The sequence below is a fragment of the Rattus norvegicus genome, chromosome 10 (assembly GCF_021556685.1).
Source record: "Rattus norvegicus strain SHRSP/BbbUtx chromosome 10, alternate assembly SHRSP_T2T, whole genome shotgun sequence".
NCBI lineage: Eukaryota > Metazoa > Chordata > Mammalia > Rodentia > Muridae > Rattus > Rattus norvegicus.
This window is the reverse complement of record NC_141543.1, coordinates 106063238-106084128: the sequence shown is the minus strand read 5'-3', so window position 1 is coordinate 106084128 and position 20891 is coordinate 106063238. Positions and strand designations below refer to the sequence as shown.

General features: G+C 49.5%; 2 protein-coding genes across 2 annotated transcripts in view; both read right to left on the bottom strand.

The window, feature by feature from the left end:
• The window catches only part of Dnai2 (dynein, axonemal, intermediate chain 2), a 33653-nt gene extending 22066 nt beyond the window's left edge, over positions 1–11587 (bottom strand). The window contains 5 exon segments of the mRNA NM_001007726.1: positions 769–911; positions 3473–3594; positions 4760–4921; positions 6225–6427; positions 11248–11587. Coding sequence (NP_001007727.1) covers positions 769–911; positions 3473–3594; positions 4760–4921; positions 6225–6407 — 610 coding nt within the window. The 5' untranslated portion in view covers positions 6408–6427; positions 11248–11587.
• A 6518-nt stretch (positions 11588–18105) lies between these two features.
• Ttyh2 (tweety family member 2) overlaps positions 18106–20891 on the bottom strand; it is a 44804-nt gene continuing 42018 nt past the window's right edge. The window contains 1 exon segment of the mRNA NM_001398604.1: positions 18106–19985. Coding sequence (NP_001385533.1) covers positions 19911–19985 — 75 coding nt within the window. The 3' untranslated portion in view covers positions 18106–19910.

The window sequence follows — 20891 nt, the reverse complement described above, 5'->3', positions numbered from 1 at the left end:
ATACTGAGATTTCTCCAGCAGAGAGCCCAGACGGCCCAAGCTTGGTGTGACCTGAGTTCAGTCCTCAGAGACCAGATAAAGGTGGAAGAAGAGAAATGACCCCACAAAGTCGTCACCTGACCGCCACATGTGCACCATGACACGCATGCCCTCCCCACAAGCAGTAATATCTTTTTTTTTTAAAAATCTCTCTCTTGATTTCTCTACCCAGGTAGAAGTGCCAGGTCTGTGGACCATGGCTGAAAGTGGAGCCACCCTGTGTGGAGGTGGCCTTCTGTCAGAATTTGATGAGCTGTAGGAAGGAGTTGTGAGTGGTGTTTCTACATTGAGAATCGCTACCATTACTCCCTGTAGGAAAATGGTCTCTCACTATCTGCATGGGTGAAAGGCAAGTGTCAGGAAAGGTGGGATGGTTTCTCCCCTGCTTGTGTCCCATCTTGGTCAAGTAGGAATCCTGTTCTTCATGCCTCGGAAGTTGGGAGTTGGGCTGGGGGGTGTCGTACTCGCCTCACACTCACAAGGCTGTGGGGTCTATCCCCAACGTAGGAGGCAGATGCAGAGTGGACAGGAACTTCCTGGATCTGGCTTGGTTCTGTGGAGGTGTGCCTGCTTGTTCCCACACAGGGAGGAGACAAGAGCATTTCCTCTTGTCTCACTCTGCAGGGTGTCTTTGACCCCTTTTTCTACCCTTGGCTCCCCAAGTTTTGCTGGCCTCTGACCTGGCCCCCCGCAGTCCTCTCTGGCCAGTAGGAACCACCCGTTTCTCACCCAGGTCCCAGATGTAGGAGTCGTGGCTCATGCCCATGGGCGAGCGCTGGAACTGCAAGCAGGAATAGGCCACGGCCAGCTTCTTGTTACCATCAGGGTGCCAGGAGAGGTGTGTGGCTGTCCGCTTGATCTCCTGAGGGTCCCTGGAGGGGAAGGCAGGGAAAGCAGGGGATGGAGGGAAGGGCCCCCCAATTCTGTGTTTATCAGATTCCCTTTCAAAAAAAAATATCCAAGTAGGTCCACGCGATTGTGTTCACTTAGAAATCGATTTTACAGGGTTGAAGCTGGATAGCCGGTGTCTCCTGCCTGTGACCCACCATTCCAGAGGCCAGCTTAGGCTACACAGTACAAAGACCTGTCTCAAACAAACAAACAAACAAAACAAACTCCAAGCCCCACAGAAACCCTAAAGTTGACAAGGCTCCCTTAAATAGGAAATCAATCTCAACTCCACTGAATGTACAAGGCCTTAACCAGGAAGCAAATGAGTGAAATCTATAAGCTAACTTTTTTTTTTTTCCTGAGGCAAGATCTCCTGGACCCTAGGCTAGCCTTGAACTAAGGATAACCTTGGATTTCTGATCTGTCTGCTTCCAGTACTGAGATCATAGGTATGTACCATCACACCCAGTATACAAGGCACTGGGACGGAACCCAAGGCTATGTACACGTTAGGCACACACGAACAGTGCCAACTCATGCTGTGTCCCCCGCAAGACAGTACGTGTGTATTTCTGACTGATCTGACACTACTATGTGTCACCCTGAAGTGCTTTTTTAGTTTAACAACCACCCCCTCCCCCTTTTAAAGCAGGGTCTTATTGTGTAGTTCTGGTCCATCTGAAACTCACTCTGTACACCAGGCTGACCTCGGACTCACAGAAATCTGCCTGCCTCTGCTTCTCTAGAGCTGGGATCAAAAGGCCTGTGATACCATGCTGGCTTGGTTTAAACACTTTTCCCTGATGAAAGTCCATGGTTATCAGAACAGAAGAGGTGAGAATCCCAGCCCCTTCCTCACTTGGTACTTACCAATTGAGTTTAAGACTCCTGTCCAGCTGGGCATAGCAGCATGCCCCTATAACCCCGCCCCCATAACCCCGCCCTATCATCCCACCCCTATAATCCCACCCCGACACCCCTATAACCACACCCCTATAACCCCGCCCCTAAAGCCCCGCCCTATAACCCTGCCCCTATAGCATCACCCCTATAACCCCGCCCCGTATTACCCCCGGCCGATCCTAACAAAGGAGAGGGGGGTGGGAATGCAGTTCTCTTGCTAGAGTCTGCCTACACGCCCGAAGCCCCGAGTTTGAGCCCCAGTCCTACATAAAACAAGGGCTGTAATCCCAGTACTTGGGAGGTAGAGACAGAGGATCAGGAACTCAGGACTAGTGTTAGCTCCATAGTGAGCCTAGGTCAGCCTGAATACAGGACAGCCTGTATCAGAAAGAAAGAAAATTAGGGAAGAAAGGGAGGGAGGTGGGGAGGGAGGGAAGGGGGAAAAGGGAGGGAGGGAAAGAAAAGACTCAGATACACAAACCCAATAGTGAGTGAAGGAGGCCATACAGGGTATAGGCATTGTGCGGCTCGTAGGGGTTGGTGATGATAAAAAGACCAGTGAGTACCAGGAGTTGGAAGGCAGGAGAAAAAAAGGGAAGGCAATAAGGATGTTTTAAGGCAGTGAAAACCTGCTCTGCATTGTCGGTCCAAATCCACAGAGTATGAGGCCCAAGAGTGCCCCCTAGTGGAAGCCATGGCCTCTGCATACTGGGATTTGGTTTATTGGTTAGTACTCTCTCCTCTCTCCTCCCTCCTCCCTCCTCCCTCCTGCCCCCGTCTGTCTCTCTGTTTCTCTCTCTCTGTTTCTCTCTCTCTGTTTCTCTCTCTCTCTCTCTCTCTCTCTCTCTCTCTCTCTCTCTCTCTCTCTGTTTCTCTCTCTCTCTCTCTGTTTCTCTCTCTCTCTCTGTTTCTCTCTCTGTGTTTCTCTCTCTCTCTCTCTCTCTCTTTCTCTCCTTTTTTAAACAACAGGGTGTTAGGAGCCCAGACTCACCTTAGAGTCCCCGTGTATCTGAGCCTAAGGATGACCTTGAACTCCTGATCTGGCCAGCCTTGGCTTCTCAAGTGCTGGGATAACAGGTGTGTACCACCGTGTTTGATTTTTTTTTCTTTTTTAAGACAAAGTTTCTCTAAGTAACTCAGATTGGCTTCTCTACTCAATTTTGCTGAAGGCCTAAAAACTATGTGAAAAACTAAAGTCAATTTTTAAAAGTAATTTCTCATTTATTTATCTTTTTAATGTGTGAATACTCTGTCTGTATATACACCTGCATGCCAGAAGAGGGCATCAGACCCCTTTATAGATGGGTGCTGGGACTTGAACTCAGGACCTCTGGAAGAGCAGCCAGTGCTCTTAACCACTGAGCCATCCATCACTCCCTAAAGTCAGTTATATTTTTAAGAGTTAATTTTAAAGTTAGTTAGTTTGTTTGTTTATCTGTATGAGTGTTTTATCTGTATGCCTGCATGTATGTACGTATATATGTATGTATGGTCCTCACATGCATGCCTGGTGCCTGTGTAGGCCAGAAGAGGGTATCAGGTCCCTGCAGAGAGTCTGAGTCTGGTTCCCAGCATCCTCACTGGGCAAGTGACTTGTCACTCCAGGTCTAAAGGACCAGGCACCTCTCTCTGGAGCTACCTGAAGACATTGATGGTCTTGGCTGAAGGGGCCTCTTCAGTCACCTCCACGGCCTCCTCGTCATCAAAATATTCCTCGTAGATGTCGATGGCATTGTTCTGCTTGATGCAGTGCTCCATGATCTGAGGGGACACCAAGCCAAGAAATCTCAGCAGTGAAGAGAGCTGCCCCCGACCCCTACCCTGCCCCGGGTCATTTCTGATGTTCAGCAAAGTCTGCCCCAAGCCCAATACTCTTCCAATGAGAGGACCTAACTCGCTCCATTTTAGAATAGGCTGCCCTGTTAGCCTTAAGCTTCGATTTTCCAGAAGGACAGCCAAGGCTTCTTGGTAAAACAACACAGAAAAGGGGCAGCCCTCAACAACTGCCCCGACATCTGGCCAGGGGCTACAACAGACTCAGAAGAGTCCCTATGTGATAACCCTCCCACCCCCTCATGGTACAAACCAACCAAAAGTGTCCAAATATCTCATACCATAGGCTCGACCAATCCTGATAAAGGTGACCCAACCGCAACTGGAAAACCCTAACTGGCTTTGAAAGGGGCCTGCTTCCCTCGTGGCTGCTATTTTGCTTGAATGGTTGACCCCACGTGCTGGCCGTTTCTGCAGAATATACGAGCTTTCTCTTTGTATACTATCGAGTCTGGGGATTCTTGGACCCTTCCACCAGGAGCCCTCTTTAATCCCTTCAGCGGGAAATTCCTTCCTTACGGGGCAAATGAGAGTGAGTGTCCCCGTCTCTGACACTTTCTTTTAACCATATCTGGTGAAGTCAATGTGTCTGTCTTCTTGGACTTTGTGGAGTGAATTGCACTTTTTTGGGTGCAGGAGGTGTGTGAGATGCAGTTTGCGGCCTCTGCTGTGCCTGGCAGAGAGAACTGAAACTCAGTTCAGTGCACGAATGAGCACTACTGGCTGATTGGTAGGGCTCTTCTAGGGTACCCTTTACCTGAGAGGCTTTCTGCCTTGGGAGGGGAGGTGACATGCTCACCATTGCACATGTGTGGAGGTCAGAGGAAACCTTACAGGAGTGAGTTTTCTCCTACTATCATGAGGGTTCCAGGACTTCAAGTGATCAGCCTTGAGGACCAGGCCTTTACCAACACAGCCATCTTGCCAACCCTCTTCCAAGCACTTTAGACCCTTCCTAAAACCTATAGGTCCTTGTGGTCAGGAGTGAGGTTCCGCCTCCCTGGAGCCTAACACAGGGCTATACACAGCCCGCAGAGCGCAGTCCGAGCTGGGCGTAGTGGTGTGGGACAGCTGGCGCCGGAGGGAGGCTAACCGAGCCCAGCTGCATGACGGCGTTGATGTAATTCTCATCCTTCTCCACTTTCTTCCGGAAGCGGATGGTCTGCTCCAGCTCCTGGGGGTTCACATCCTTGGGCCAGCCCCCCTCGACGTGGTTAACCCCACAGTTCTCCATCTCAAACCGCTCTGTGTTGGCCTAAACAGAACCACGGGTGAGAAGACGTTTGTCTCTGGGCTAAGCATTCAGCCTTTCCTGCAAACCTGGGTCTTGGGGACCCATCTTTGTCTTAAATGGGCTCAGGAGTCCGCCCATCCATCCTGGGACAATCATATTATCAGAGTAATCCTCCACCCCTTGGGATTACAGAGACCGGGACTCAACAGCCATTCAGTTCATTCATGCCACAGTCATCGGGATCGTCCCTGCCCATGAGATTGTGAAAAGTGTGTTTTGGCCAAATCAAGTGATACTGGTCGGTCCTGGGTATGCCAGGGTTAGCATGTATGATGGGTTAGCCCATGTCACGTGACTTTCAGTGTGGCTGACAGACTCCTGGGGGTGATCCCTTACCCTTACTTCGTGGGGATTCAGTGTCCCCGGGGTCCCAACCCGTTCCAATGAGGATAGCCTGTGTAACGCTTCCTTTTCCTTAAGCCCCTCTGGATAGTTCTCTGGGAAGACCCAAGTGCCCAGGATGACTCCAGGAGCATCCCAAGGGCCCCAGAACCCTTAGGAGGAGAATTTTGGTTCAAGGTATGTCCAATCTTTTTGATATCGCAATGTGACCCAATGCTATCATCTACAAAGTTCATATTCTGTAAACACATGGTTAATACACACACACACACACACACACACACACACACAGAGAGAGACAGAGAGAGAGAGAGACAGAGAGAGAGAGAGAGACAGAGAGAGAGAGAGAGAGAGAGAGAGAGAGAGAGGAAATAGATGTAATCTTTTAAAAGCAGACTTGGGAGATGAAGGCGAGGTTATCAGAACCTCAAGGTCACTCTTCTCTTGGCAAGTCCAAGGCCAAGCTGGATTACATGACCACTGGACCACACACTTAAAGACAGCAAAACCACGCACACAAAAAGTCCTCAAAATGCCTTAAGTAGAGTCCCCAGTTTGTGTTGGGCTACATCCACAGCTACCCTTAGCCATGTCTGAAGTGGACTAGACCCAGGAACCCACCCAACCCTCCTGGGAGACAGCAGATTAGCACATGAGTAGTCCTCTGTCCTCCAACATCACAGAGACCTCACATCAATATCAATTCGGAACACATGCATTCTGTGGCATACACAGAGGTCGGACACACCTACTCTGGCCCAAGAACAGTTGGTGTTGTCTACTCCTCATCCTGGCACCAGGGTGAGTCTTGGGGATGACTCTGCCCACACCTGCCAGCACCTGTTCTGGTCCACTCTACCTAGTTCCCGGGTAAGCCGGTTTTCCCCACTGACCACCCAGCGTCTTCAGGGCAGGAACCCACCTCATGTTCCGACATACTGGCGGAGCACTGGATGCCTGTGTCCACTGGGTTCCGCTCCACATACAGTGCGGCCAGCTCAGGGTTGGGTGAGATGTCAATGTTCAGCTCAGCCTGGCGGTCAGAGAAGTTGCATTGCTTCCCAAACTCACTGCGCTTCTTCACGTACACGTAGACGATCTCCATGGCGGCGGCGGCGGCGGCGGCTGTGGCAGGATGGAGGAGAGCATGAAACTGGTGAGGGTCCCACCCAGATACTACTCATCTCCTCTGGTCCCACCAGAGGCACGGCCAGGTTAAGGGATCTCTCCAGAAGCTATACCTATGGGTTTTTGTTTTTGTTTCTTCAATTATCTACGAGCATTGGGGGGTGGGGGGTGGGGGGTGGGGGGTGACTGGAGAGATGGCTCAGCGGTTAGGCGCACTGGCTGCTCTTCCAGAGGACCTTGGGATTCCCATCCCCCACAGGGCAGCTCACAAGCATCTATGACTCCAGTTCCAGGACATCTGACCTCACCCTCTTCTGGCCTCCACGGGTACTGCACATACATAGAGCATAGACATACAGGATGCAGGCACCCCCCCTACACACACACACACACACACACACACACACACACACACACACACTTACAAATAAAATCTTTAAAAAATAATCCCGGTTGGGGATTTAGCTCAGTGGTAGAGCGCTTGCCTAGGAAGCGCAAGGCCCTGGGTTCGGTCCCCAGCTCCGAAAAAAAAAAAATAAAAAAAAAAAATAAAAAATAATCCCATTCAGCTGGGCACATGTCTGTGACCCCAGCACTCTGAAAGTGGAGACAGGAGAATCAGGAGTTTAAAATCATTCTAGGCTACACACCAAGTTAAAGGCCATTCTGGGCCACATGAGACCCTGTCTCAAAACACAAAACACAGAACATAAAACATAAAAGCAAAACAAACAAGCAAACAAACAAACAAACAACACACACTTAAAACCAAAAAAACCCTCATCTGAAACCAGCCCACACTTATCCTTCCAGCCCTTGGAAGACTGAAGCAGGAGGATTGCCATGAGTTTAACGCTATCCTATGCTTTGAAAACAGCTTGTGATATACAGTGAGACCTTGTCTAAAGTGGCCTGGAGAGGCAGCTCAGTGGCTAAGAGTGCTTGCTGCTCTTACAGAGGACCGGAGTTGGGTTCTCCAGTTGCTTGTAACTTTGTAACTCTAGCATCTGGCACCTCTTTCTGGCCTCTGTGAGCATGTGTGCCTATGCCATCCCCCCATCCGAGAGAGAGAGAGAGAGAGAGAGAGAGAGAGAGAGAGAGAGAGAGAGAGAGAGACCGCTAAATCTCCACAAACAACAAGAATCACTTAATGCATCCAAGTGCCGAGTGCGTGCTAAGTAGAAATTATACTGTTTGTTCTTGCTCTTACCCTCTGAGGCAGGCGAGGAAATCACCACTTTACTTGAAGAACATTCACTTGAAGTCATTTAAGTGACTTGCTGGACGTCACATAGCTGACAAGCAGACTAGCTGGGCTGCCTGGCTTCCAAACTCTTACCCACAAAATTACACACTTTCTACCAAATCAATACACTTACTGGAGGCAGGAAGCAATCTTGATGGTTAGGACTGCTGAACTAAATCCACCAGCACACTCAAGATTTAAGCCACGTGGGGCACAAATGACAGAGACCTGCATCTCTTAAAAGCCACCAAACCGCTCGCACAACCATTCAGAAGAAGGTTCATCCGTCCACGCCACTGGCTTCTTTAACACGTGGCACTGGAAACTCACTGGTTTATGCTACTTAGCCATGAGAATCAAGAATTGTGGCCAGCGAGATGGCTCGGCAGGTAAAGGTGCTTGTGGAACAGTCCTCACGACCTGAATTCAAACCCCAGGACCCACTGGTTTGGAAAGGGGAGGACTGTCTCCAACAAGTTGTCCTCTAGCCTCTGGGTATGCCCAGTGTCTTGCACATCCTCTCTCTCTCTCTCTCTCTCTCTCTCTCTCTCTCTCTCTCTCTCTCTCTCGGTGTGGCAAGACCCTGGGATCATCAAAGTCCTAAGAATACCTACTGCCTCCCACCTAACACAAAGGGGCCTTGATCCTTCTGACCCCACACATTAGGAGACTGAGGACAGGACTCTGGTCACCTGGGAGATTGTACTATGGACTTCAACCTGAGCTACAACAGACCCAATGTGGTGACGAAGAGGTGGCTGGGAGGTTAAAAACGTGCACCCATTGCTCTTGCAGAGAGGGGTTTGGTTTCCAGCACCCACGTGGCAGCTCTCGACCGGCTGCAACTGTGGTTCCAGCGGATCCGATGTCATCTTCTGGCCTCTGAGGGTACCAGACACATAGGCAGGCAAAGCATTCGTACACACCAGATAAACATTTTAAGGATATTAAAACTTTTTTTCTTTTGGTTCTTTTTTCTTTTTTCCGGAGCTGGGGACCAAACCCAGGGCCTTGCGCTTCCTAGGCAAGCGCTCTACCACTGAGCTAAATCCCCAACCCCAAAACTTTTTTTAATTGAAAGATTGATCCCATTTTAAAGACAGACAGACAGACACACATACAGAGAGGGAAGAGAGGGAAGACAGACAATAGAACCCAAGTATGTACTGGACCCCATGGTGTCTATAATCTCAGCACTGAAGAAGCAGAGGCAGGAGGATCACTGCAAGTTCTAAGCCAGCCTAATCCACAGAATGAGTGTCAGATCAGTCAGGGATACATGGTGAAACCTAAATTAAAAAAAAAGTTTTTTAAAACCAATCAACCAATCAATCAATAATCATCAATCAGCCAGTCAATCGGAACAAGCATTGAGTAATGAAGGCTCCTGATGCAAAGAGACGTATGATCGATGGGACCGGACTGAAAGCACAGGAGTAAACCTTCATGCTTATGGTCAGCTGATCTCTGACAAACCGTCAAGGGATGCCACAGGGAGGGACTGGTCTCTTCAGCAGGTGGTGCTGGGATGACTGGGCATCCCAAGAAAAGATTGTTAAGAGCCCTGTCCTATACCATATGTAACCCCCCCCAAAAAAAAACCCAAAAAACCAAAAAACAAAAAAAACCCAAACAACAAAAAACAAAAAAGAAAACAATAAAAGCATGCTTCCAAACATCCCCCAAAACAACCTGAACCATACTCTCAGAGAAGGTGGTTTGGAAAACCTCCCTTGTGGTTGGGAGACATGGCTCAGAGAGAAGAGGGGGTTGGCAAAGCAGCAGTCTGCCTAAGGGTGCCCCAGTGCCTTCCTTCTGTATGGACAGACTTGATGCCTTAAGGGAAAAGAATGCAAAGTCAACTAAATTCCCTGTCTTGCACCACAGACCCGGCAGCTAGATTCAGGCAATTAGGGGCTGTCTCTCCCCATCTCCAATTGCTGTGGTACAGCTGGCTCCCAACGACACAAGGACACTTAAGAGAATGAGAAAATTCCGGGAAGAAAACGCCAGCCTCTCCAGCCCCTATCAGATTCTAACAGCTCTGCTTTCTTACTTGGTGTTTCCCAAGGCCAAGCCCTCACGGAGAACGGAGGCATTGTCTTGTGTCTGGAGGCAGACAGAGGGGACATTTAAAGGCTAGCCTGGTGACAGGAAGACAGAACATTCAAAGACCCAGAACAGACTCTTTTCTCGCAAGCTAACAAGGTGCAAAAAGATAAATGGTAGGTCAGCCTAGAGTGTCACAGCAATCTTTCCCCTCTTTGGGAAGACAAGTGCCCCAGGGTGGGGCTTCCCCAAGGAGGGTCTGAGCCTTCTAGGGGATGGGTAGCAGTGGGAATCAGGCCTAGGAGTTTCAGGAGGACATTGTCCCTGTGGGAACCTAGAGTCCCAGAAGCATGCAGAATCATAACACACACGCACGCACGCACGCACGCACACACAGAGAGAGAGAGAGAGAGAGAGAGAGAGAGAGAGTGCTAAATGTGGACTATTAGAACCTTACTCATACCAGCCAGTGCTCTACCACTGAGCTACTCCCAGCCCCACTGAGTCTCAAATCCAGGGCCACAAAGAACGCCATACCCTGGTCGGAACACCAAGACATGCAATCATTTTCTCCATCCTGGCCCCAAAAGAAAAACAAGACTTGCCTCATGTGAGAATAATGAGTAAAGTCGTTCGTTCCTAGAGGGAACCCTTTGTGGTTGTACAGAAAGCTTGGCACTCAGCAGGGTGGAGAGGCCAGGAAATAGCAGGAAACAGGGGTGTCAGTGTGGGAAGGGGGCCAGGAGGAGGGCCAGCCTTTGTCCCTTGGGTCAGCCCATCTGTGTGCCTGGGGTTGAGGAGCCATGCTTGAGGGAGGAACACAGAGGGAGGGCTGCTGTGTTTTTCCCATGTCTCAGTGAACCTTCTGGACAAGGTTAGGAAAATGTCCTCCTGACCCTAAGGTAGATAAAAGGCTGACTTCTAGACCGGGGTGTGTGTGTGTGTGTGTGTGTGTGTGTGTGTGTGTGTGTGTGTGTGTGTACACGCGCGCTCACGCACAAGTGCAGGTGGGGTGGAAGCTAGAACTGTAAGATACCCTGGAGCTGGAGTCACCTGATGTGGTTACTGGAAACCAAGCTCCCGGTCCTCTGCAGAGTAGTACTAACTCTTAAAACTGCTGAGCTGTCCCTCCAGCTCCCTTCTCTTAGTCTTTGAGACAAGCTCTCACTCTGAGTCCAGCAGGCCTAGAGCGCACTGAGTAGTCTATGTTGGTCTCTTGGCAAACCTCCTGCATCAACTTCCCGAGTACAGGATTTACCAGCCTGTCCCTTTCCCTCTCCCTACTCTTAACTGAAAGCTCTTTTCTTTCTTTCTTTCTTTCTTTCTTTCTTTCTTTCTTTCTTTCTTTCTTTCTTTCTTTCTTTCTTTCTTTCTTTTTTTTTTTCCGGAGCTGGGGACCGAACCCAGGGCCTTACGCTCGCTCCCTAGGCAAGCGCTCTACCACTGAGCTAAATCCCCAACCCCTGAAAGCTCTTTTCTTAACAGCCCATTCTTCCCGGGATTGAACTTCTGCTCCATTCACCTGAAAGCCTGAAAGAGGTTCGGCCCACTCCGAGTCACAGCCCGGGTTAGGGTCTGGTAGGGTAGTGGTGCAGAAGACAAGGTGGTTAGGGGTTGAGGAGGTCCTGGAGCTTGAAGAATATTCCGGGCAGCGAGGATTAATGCAGCGGGGAGAGCGCCAGTCCTGAGTCCAGCATCTGACAGTTCTGGATTTCTTGCACTGTTGGTGATTATAACTCTCGAGGGCTCTTTCCTCCTTTCGCCAGCTCTTTTTTTCGGGCTTGGACGTCCTCCAGGACCCCCGCCCCTTATCCTAACTCAGCTTCTCCTACTACACTGCTCAGGGGAAGCGCCCAAGACCGATCCCGGCTCCAGAGCAGCTCAAACGGCCGGGAGCTGCGGAGTTTACCGGTTGCCTAGCAACCCTGGCTGGGCCGAGACGCCGGCCGCTCGGGTGGCGATCTGGAGCACGTGACACTGGTTCCTCTAGTCGGAAGCACCCCCTTCTCTCCTCCCTTCTCTGGAGAAGGTCTGCGGAAGAGGTGAAGGAAAGTTAACCAAATCTTTGCCAAAATGCTTGCCCAAGTCTACATCAGGCAAAGTTCCCTGAAAACGCAAGCTAAGTGACCAGAGCGTGGGAAGCCTCGCTCCTGGATCAGAGAAAGCCTACTCAGTTCAGTTCTGATCTTGTCTGATTTGTCACTGTTTGCCACAATGTCCGGGTCTCTTCTGCTACTTTATCCCCTGCACCACCACTCTTCTGAATTCATCTCCGGAATGGAAATTCCTTGAGGGTCAGGCTGAATGTATGCATGGTTTAGCTATGTGTTTGTCACGTTGTAAATATGGTTTCATTGCATGAATGAATGAACCGACGGACGCATGAATGACACAAAGAGAGATGTGTTTCTCATGAGCTTGAGGCAAGGAAGTGAGAAAACTGTAGGAGGGATTGATGGATGGCTGTGTAGAAGGCACTTGTTGCACAAGCCTGACAACCTGAGTTCAAATCACGGAACCCACATAAAAGTGGAAAAAAATAATGGACTTCAAAATAGTGGAAAACAAAGTTGTCCTCTGAGCTCCTACATGTGTCATGTAGCACACCCATAATAATAATAATAATAATAATAATAATAATAATAATAATGTAAAAAGAATTAAGGAAGAGGTGTAGTCCTATATCTAGGACTGGTGAGATGGCTCAGTGGGAAAAGGGGTCTGCATCACTTCTATGACCTGGAGTTGAGCCCCAGACACACATGGTGAAAGAACTGAATTTCCCAAGTTGTCCTTATTAGCATCCTGTCTAAGCTCCGCCCCACAGTTACTTGGCAACAGGTAACCAACACTATAAAAGGGGCTGCTTTCCCACCTCTTGCTCTCTTGTTCTTGTTCTTGCCTTACCTTCCCCCACTCCCTGTCCCCTCTCATCCCCTCCATGTGCTCATGGCCAGCCTCTAATTCTCTTCTCTTCTCTTCTCTTCTCTTCTCTTCTCTTCTCTTCTCTTCTCTTCTCTTCTCTTCTCTTCCCTTCCCTTCCCTTCCCTTCTTTCCTTCCCTTCCCTTCCCTTCCCCTTCCCTCTCCCCCTCTACCTTTCTCTGCCTCTACTACCCTTTTCACTACTCTCCCATGCCCCGAATAAACTCTATTCTATAGTATACTGTCGTGTGGCTGGTTCCTCAGGGAGAAGAGATGCCTCACATGGGTTTTCCCCACCCCTCATCACACCTTCATAGAACATATCCCCCCTCTCTTTATCTTTTTATAAACACATCAGTCCTCTGACCTCCATACTTGTGCTATGTATGACATACACACACAAACACAGACACACATACATACACACACATATAATATGATTTTTTAAAGAGAAAACTACAGAATCACATATGCTTTTCCAGAGGGAACTCTTAAGAGTGTTTGGAGCTGCCCCCCCCCCGCACCCCCTCCTCCAGGGTGGTTCTTTTTTTTTTTTTTCTTTTTTTCAGAGCTGGGGAAGGAACCCAGGGTCTTGTGCTTGCTAGGCAAGCGCTCTACCACTGAGCTAAATCCCCAACCCCAAGGGTGGTTCTTTATCATGCAGTTTTAGCAAGTCACTCTCTTCTCCCCACCCCCTGTGAGGTTTGAATGAGATTACCCCATAGCTCATATATTTGTATGCTTAGTTCCCAGCTGGACAAGCTTTCTGGGAAAGATTAGAAGGCCCAGCCTTGTTGGAGGATGCATGTCACTGGGAGTGGGCTTGGAGGCTTTAAAAGCTCACACTAGGTCCAGTGTTTCTCTCTTCTCCTGTGAATCAGGATGTAGCTCTCAGCTACTTTTCCAGCACTGTGCCTGCCCACGTGTCACCACATTTCCCTCCATGATGATGATGGACTAACCCTCTGAACTATAAGCAAGCTCACAATTGAAAGTTTTCTTGTATGAGAGTTGCCTTGGTTTCGGTGTCTCTTCACATTAATCGAATAGAGTCTTCTTTGTGTCTGATAGGCTGGAGTTCTACCACTGAACTACATCCCAGCCCTGTTTTCCATTTCTGAGACTTAACTTTCTCCATCCTCACAGTAGAATGGCAGTTCTTCAGGATAATGGGGGAGAATATGCAATCAGACACAGAAGCTAATCCAGCCCATTGTGAGGCCCCACCAGCACTGTGCTTGTCCCTACAGGTTCCAGAGAATGAGGGGAACCCCAGGGCAGGCGTGGGCACTGGAGATTTGGATAGAGTCAGGCAAAGAATGACTCACCATGATGTGGGATTTGGAGCTGGAACTGGGCCCTAGGAAATGGTTTTGAGATGCAGGGGAAGGAGTGGGGAGTGACTCCCAGAGTCGGGGTGGGGCCACGTGTCTGTCTGGGGTTGCAAGCTGCGGGACTCTCCAGTGACACATGGGTGGGGAAAGCGAGGAATGTGTGTGTGAGCATGTATTATGTGTGCAGGTGAAAAAAGAGAAGTGGGATTTGGAGAGGAAGCTGCCGTCATTTTTATTATGACAAGGATTTTATCCCTGGCTTCCTACCCCACCCCATCCCCCTTCACTCAGACCACCACTGGCTCCTTTACCCACTCACTGGCTTTTAGCTCTTCTGCTCCTGTTGTCAGGTTCAGCTCAGCCGCCCTGGGAGGCCAGCATGAAGTCATATAACTAGGAGCATTCAGAAGGTCCTAGTTTGGTCCCCCCCGCCCCCAGTTTCTCAGATTTCAGACAGGGAGGGTCTCACGTAGCTCAGGCTAACTTTGAACTTCTGACCTTTTGAACTAGTGATTTCTTTTATTAATGCTAACCAATAGTACAGGGTAAGGGTTTTTCTTATGGTGTTCGCATACATTCATAGAATGTGCTCGGATCATACCTATTCCCCGTCACCCGCCGCTTTCATGTTTTTACTTTGGCTGCTGTCGGTTTGGTTTTCGTTTTTCTGATTTTGAAATCGAGGGAAAACTGATACCCAAGTCTCTGAAGCGGGAGCAAGAGAATCTGACGTTCAAGGCCAGCCTTGGCTTATAAACTAAGTTAGAGGCCAGTGTGGCCTACATGACACCATCTCAAAACAAACAAACAGAACTAGACCAGGCTGGGTACCTTTAGATCCCATCACTCCTGAGGTAGAGGCAGACAGACCTCTGACTTCCAGGCCAACCTGGTCTATCTGGTGAATTCCAGGTTAGTTTCAATAGTGAAACCTTGTCTCAAAGGAAAACCCAAACCATCAAAACCAGCAAAAGCACCAAACACAAGTTTCTCTCTCTCTTTCTGCTCCCCCTCTCTATCTCTCTCCCCCCTCTTTCTTCTCTCTCTCTCTCTCTCTCTCTCTCTCACACACACACACACACACACACACACACACACACACACACACACACACACACACACTCACTCACACAAAACAGACTAAACAGGAAGTACAAGACCATGGGAGTCTTGCCCACAAACACTAACCGGTATCCAAGCAATAGGAGCTGTTACATGGTAATTTGTAAACTCCATCCCAAGACCATGACCACGACTGCTATGTTCGAACTCAGCCAAATTAAGGGGCCATCAAATACTTAGGCTTTGTGTGTTAGGAGGCACAAATCAAAGCTTTCATGGGGACTGGTAAGGACAGTTCTTATCTGAGTGTATTATTGGTCAGTCAACATGACAGGCCTCTCGAGTCACTGTATGAGTGACTAAGAGGTGGTGCTGAACTGGGAGTGTAGCTCAGTGGTAGAGTAGCCACCCAGCATGAGCAAGGCCCTGGTTCAGTCTGAAGCATTGGGGCCTGCGGGAGTCGAGTGAGGCAGAGGTGAATCAGGCCTCTCAGAGTCACCTTCCCTATTTTATTTTTTAATAGGAGAACTAGAATTATGTTTATCTTTTGTGTATGGGTGTACTGGTTGCATTTGCATTCAGTACCCAGGGAAGCCGGAAGGGAACATCTGGATCTTGGATCTCTAGGGACTAGAGTTACAGACCTTTGTGATCTCCCTTGTGGGTGCTGAGAATTAACCCCAGGGACCTCTGGAAGGTCAGCCAGTGCTCTCAACCACAGAGCCATCGCTCTAGTCTTCACCTTCCTGCTTCTTCTAGACCTTTTGTAACTTGGGTTTCATCTAGTTTGCAGAGACCGTAAAAGTCCCACAGCCCACGTCACCTCCGTCACCTCCGTGCTGAGCTGCAGTTTTCTCTGAAAAATCAACCCAATTATGGGAGTTCCCACACTGTTCTTACTCATCTCCCTAAGGTTGTGGGTTCCCTAAGGGCAGGCAGAGCCCAGGAAAAGCCACAAGAGCACAGCCCTCTTCTGAGCCCGTGAGGTCATCTGCGTGAGGTCATCTGCGTAAGCTTCGCCTTTGGAGCACTCCCAAGGGATACAGCCGCTCACCCAGGAGTTCCATGGCTTTCCGGAAGCTCAGCTTCACAGGGCCGTGAACAGCCACTCAGCTTGTGGAGAAGCACCAGAGCTGGTGTGGCTGAGCCAGCAGGGACTGGGGGTGGGGTGGGGAGTGAGGGCTGCCCCAGAGACATCGTGTTCAGGCATCCCTGCCACAAGCAGCAGCCTATAAAGGAAGGTACTGAGGGATACGGCACGCATGCACGAACCCATGAATGGCTGGGCACCTCCCACCTGACCTTTGCGCTACCCCATGCTCACCCACAGGCACTCAGCTCAGGGCCTGGGTCTCTGTGTGAAACACCCCCATGCTCTCCTCACACCAGCCGGGCCCTGACCCTTGATGCACCCGTTAGTGTATAAAACAAATGGTCTTATAGATTTCTTCTGAGGGTGAATAAAAAAATTAACATCCGTTCCGGGCAGGATGGGAGGCTCCTGGTGAACGCTTAATAAAGGCCACTTATTATTAGCAGTCTGATGAGAAATGAATGACCTTCAGAAGGAACTTTGGGAAAAGCCCAGAGAAGAAATGGGGTCTAGCCTGGGTTCCATGAGAGGAGCTCCAGGCAGAGGTGAGGAAGGGCTCGGTGGATCAGAGCTTTTACCATACAAGCATGGGGGGCTAAGTTCAAATGCCCAGAACGCACATAAAAAGCTGGTATGACCGGCTCATCCTGCAACCTTAGTGCTTCAGAGGGGGTGACTGGATTATTTCTGAGGGTTGCTGGCTGCAGCCTAGTGAGAAACCCCATCTCAGGGGAGTAAGGCAGAGGGATTGGTAGAGCTGAAGAGCCAATGTCCTTTGTCCTCTGGCCTATGTGCATAACACACACACATACACACAAACACATACACACACACACACACACACACACACACACACACACACACAATCACCACCACCAATAAACAAAAGCAAAATAGGTAAAGGTCACAAGTACCTGTGACCTGAGACATTCACTCAGAGCTTCCTTTTTTTAAAAAAAAGATTTATGTATTTGTGTATTTATTTAATGTACATAAGTATTGTCGCTGTCTTCAGACACAACAGAAGAGGGCATCGGATCCCATTACAGATGGTTGCTGTAAAACCCACCACGTGGTTGCTGGGATTTGAACTCAGATCCTCTGGAAGAGCAGTCAGTGCTCTTAACTGCTGAACCATCTCTCCAGCCCAATAGCTCCCTCCTTTAAAAAAGATTTTATAGCCAGGTATGATAAGACCTTTAGTCTTTAGTCTTAGCATTAAGAAGGCAGGGGTTACAGAGGCTAGCCTGGTCTACAGAGAGTTCCAAGACAGTCGGGGCTGTCTGTCTCAAACAAAACAAAATTAAAACAATTCTTTAAAAAACCCATATTTTATGCTGAGCCTGGTGGCTTTTAGTCCCAGCACTTGGAATATAGAGGCAGGCAGATCTCAATGAGTCCTAGGCTAGCCTGGTCTACCCACTGAGTTCCAGATCAACCAAGGCCACATAACGAGACCTGCATTTTCCTTTGTGTATGTTCATCGCATATGGTACCCAGAAGAGGTATTGAAGTGTCAGATGCTTGCGAGCCATCATGCAAGGGCTGGGAACCGAACTCAGGTCTTCAGCAAAAGCCATTAAGTGCTCTTGATTACTGAGCCATCTCTACAGCTCCAAGGTTTGCTTTTTAGTTTCTACATATGTCTCTCTGTGCGTATGTCATGCACATGAGGTTGTCCTCAAAGACCAGAAGGACAGTGGCATTCCTGGAGATGGAGCTACAGATGATTATGAAGTGCTCGGGTGCTGGGAACAAAACGCAGGCCCTCTGGGAGAGCAGGGAGTGCTTACCTGCTGAGCCATCTCTCCATCCGCCTCATAACACCTAGCTCATTTCTCACTGAACTCTAACACTGCTTTTGGAGGAGTCTCTTGTAATCCCTCCCTCTGAGACCTCCATGGAAGGGACGTACACCATTGCTAGCCCTCAGAGTAGCAAGTTAAATGACTCAATCAACTGCACATCTTAAGGGAAGTGGTTTATTTCTTGGCTCAGGTGAGAGCAAACATGTATCAAGCAGAGGCTTGCCCACCTGACTCTTGTGGAACCCGGAGGAGTTTTAGTTTATTGTACATGCATTAAAAAGTCTTTCAGCTGCTGCAGAGGAAACGTCAGAAGCGAGGCCTGAGGCCGGAGCTCCGAGTCTGCACGGGACACAGGCATACACAGGTAGCTCACAGTATGCACAGGTTAATATGAGACACAGTGACACTGGTGGCTTGGCTTGGCTGGCAGCTGCCAGTACGATGACAATGTGGCTCTTCTGAAATGGAGGCAGCCCTGTCCCGCGCCATCAGCCGGGCCTTGCTTGGCTGTACAAGGCTTCGGTGTGTAGTGTGCTCTGGGTTGGTCGGAGGTTGGAAGCACCAAAGACCCTTAACCTGGTCCCTCGGCAGGCGGGACAGGGGTCATTATTTTTCTCCTGGCCAGAAATGGCTGTTCCTCAGAATAGATAAAGTTCCTTAGCCTTAGTTATCATGCCTTTCCCTTTACAAGGCCCCAGACATCCTTATCTAGTCATGTGGCATAGAATACCTTACCAATATTTTATTTTATTAAAAAAAAAACAAAAACAAAGAACCAGGACTCGGCACCATGGCGCACGCCTTTAGTCCTGGCACTCTCAAAGCAGAGGCAGGTGGATCTCTGAGTTTGAGGTTAGCCTGGTCTACAGAGTGAATGCCAGGACAAGCCAGGGCTACACAGAGAAAACCTACCTCAAAAAAAAAAAAAAATCAAATCACATCTGCTCCTGGCCTGGTGTGGTGTCATAGCACATGCCGTAAGCCCAGTACTCTGGAGGCAGAGGCAGGTAGATCTCTGTGAGTTCTAAGCCAGGGCCAGTCAGGGTATATGAGACCATAGCAAAAAGAACCCCTCCCCCCAAAAAAAACCCCACAACCCACTCCTCAGCCTCTCCTCCAGATCTGTAAGACGGCTTGTGTGAGACCACAGTTTAGCATCAGGCATAAATAAAACCGGAGCCTGAGTCTATTGCAAGAACGGACCATGCCTGTGAGGGGGGCGTGAGTCTTTGGATCATGAACACATTTTAAAACACTGGGGACAAGAGCTGAGTTGCTTTCAAAGCGTCTGTTCATACCTGAGACTGTCCCCACCTGCAGCTGACACCTGGTTCGGAACAGAGGTGGCTGGTGGAGGTTAGAGAACATGGCGGGCTTTCTCCCATCCCACACGTCTGCCCAAGGCTGCCAGACTGCAGTGCCCAGCTTGAAGCCACCAATCCCCTCTGGAGAGTTCTCTTGATGCTGTCCTTCTGGGGTCTAGGCAGAGTCCCCTGTGGTCCCAGAATGTGGATCCAGGACCAGGTGTTCTCCTAAAACACCTCCGATTGCCACCTTCCTAAAAACTGAGGACAAAGTAACCGGAAGGTATAGCTCGGACTTAGCGCCACGCTAACAAGAGGCAGGAGCCCGGTGGTAGGACTTTGAAAGAAAGGGGCTCTCGGGCTGGTGGTCTCCTCCTCACCGCCATTTGTCATCTGCTGAGGGTGGGACTTAAGGTGGGCTGAACCGGGCAGCTGTCTCAGGGACGACAGCCGAATCCTGGGGAGTTAAGGCCGGAGAGGCTGGTCTAGTCACAGGCCTCGTATCCACCTGAGGCTTTGGTCAGGAATCCCAGCTGTGTCTCTGCAGACACAGGAGCCTGTTCCTGTCCAGGGACCTTCAGTTTCTATTCCAGAAACACAGCTGGGTTTCTGCATCCGCTGAAAACCAAGCTGGCAGGAGAGGCAGGTACCCTGGAAGCTCCTAGGATGGGAACTCGTAGTGTCTCAGGTGTTCATCCGCCACGGACATGTAGGTGGCTCTCATGCTGGGAGAGTACTGTGAGGAGAGAGGAGGGGCAGTCACAAGAGGGCACAGCTTGCTACCTGGTCACCCTGACATTATACAGCCCGCTTTCCCCTCTGTGTATGCTGGATACACACCCATGAATTCAACCAACTTTGTATCAAAGCTACTGTAAACAAAAAAATAATGCCTGTATTGAGTATTATGTTTTTTGTTTTTGTCCATTGTTTCTGTTTCTTAATTATTTAGACAGGGCCTTACTTTGTAGTCTATTATGTTCTCTTTTTTGTTTTCGTCCATTGTTTCTGTTTCTTAATTGTTTAGACAGGGTCTTGTTACATTACATCAGTTACTGCAAGTAACCCCTACCGAGATCCTGAACATATGGGAGGATATGTGTGGGTTACAGGAAAAACAGCCCAACCGTTGTTGGGCTGGAGCAGCCTCAGAGTTTGGTACCCTTGGGATTCCTGGAGTCAGTCCTCTGTGAACAATGGGGTAACAACTGTACTAGCAGAGTTCTGGAAACTTCTCAGAGGATGACAAGCTGGCCAGGCAGGGCAGCCAGACAGTGATTTAATCACAAGTCATCGTGCAGCTCAGGTTGGGGGAGGGAGGTACCAGTGTGGCTTGAGGACCTTCTTGTCCACTGATGCCTGGAGTCTCACATCCACTGGGACACCAGGTTTTTTAGCCTCTAGCATAGCATGCAAACGCAGCACAGGGATCCCCTTCTTCCACACCCAGGCTCCCAGGAGGCATAGCGCTAGACCATATCAGGTGCGCCAGGGAAGTTTGGAGCGGGTAGTTAGCAGCCAGCTTACTGAAGGGCAGAGGTCACACAGATACCAGAAAGCCAGGTCCGAACCCCATGTATATTGGATCCCATTACAGATGGTTGTGAGCCACCATGTGGTTGCTGGGGATTGAACTCTGGAC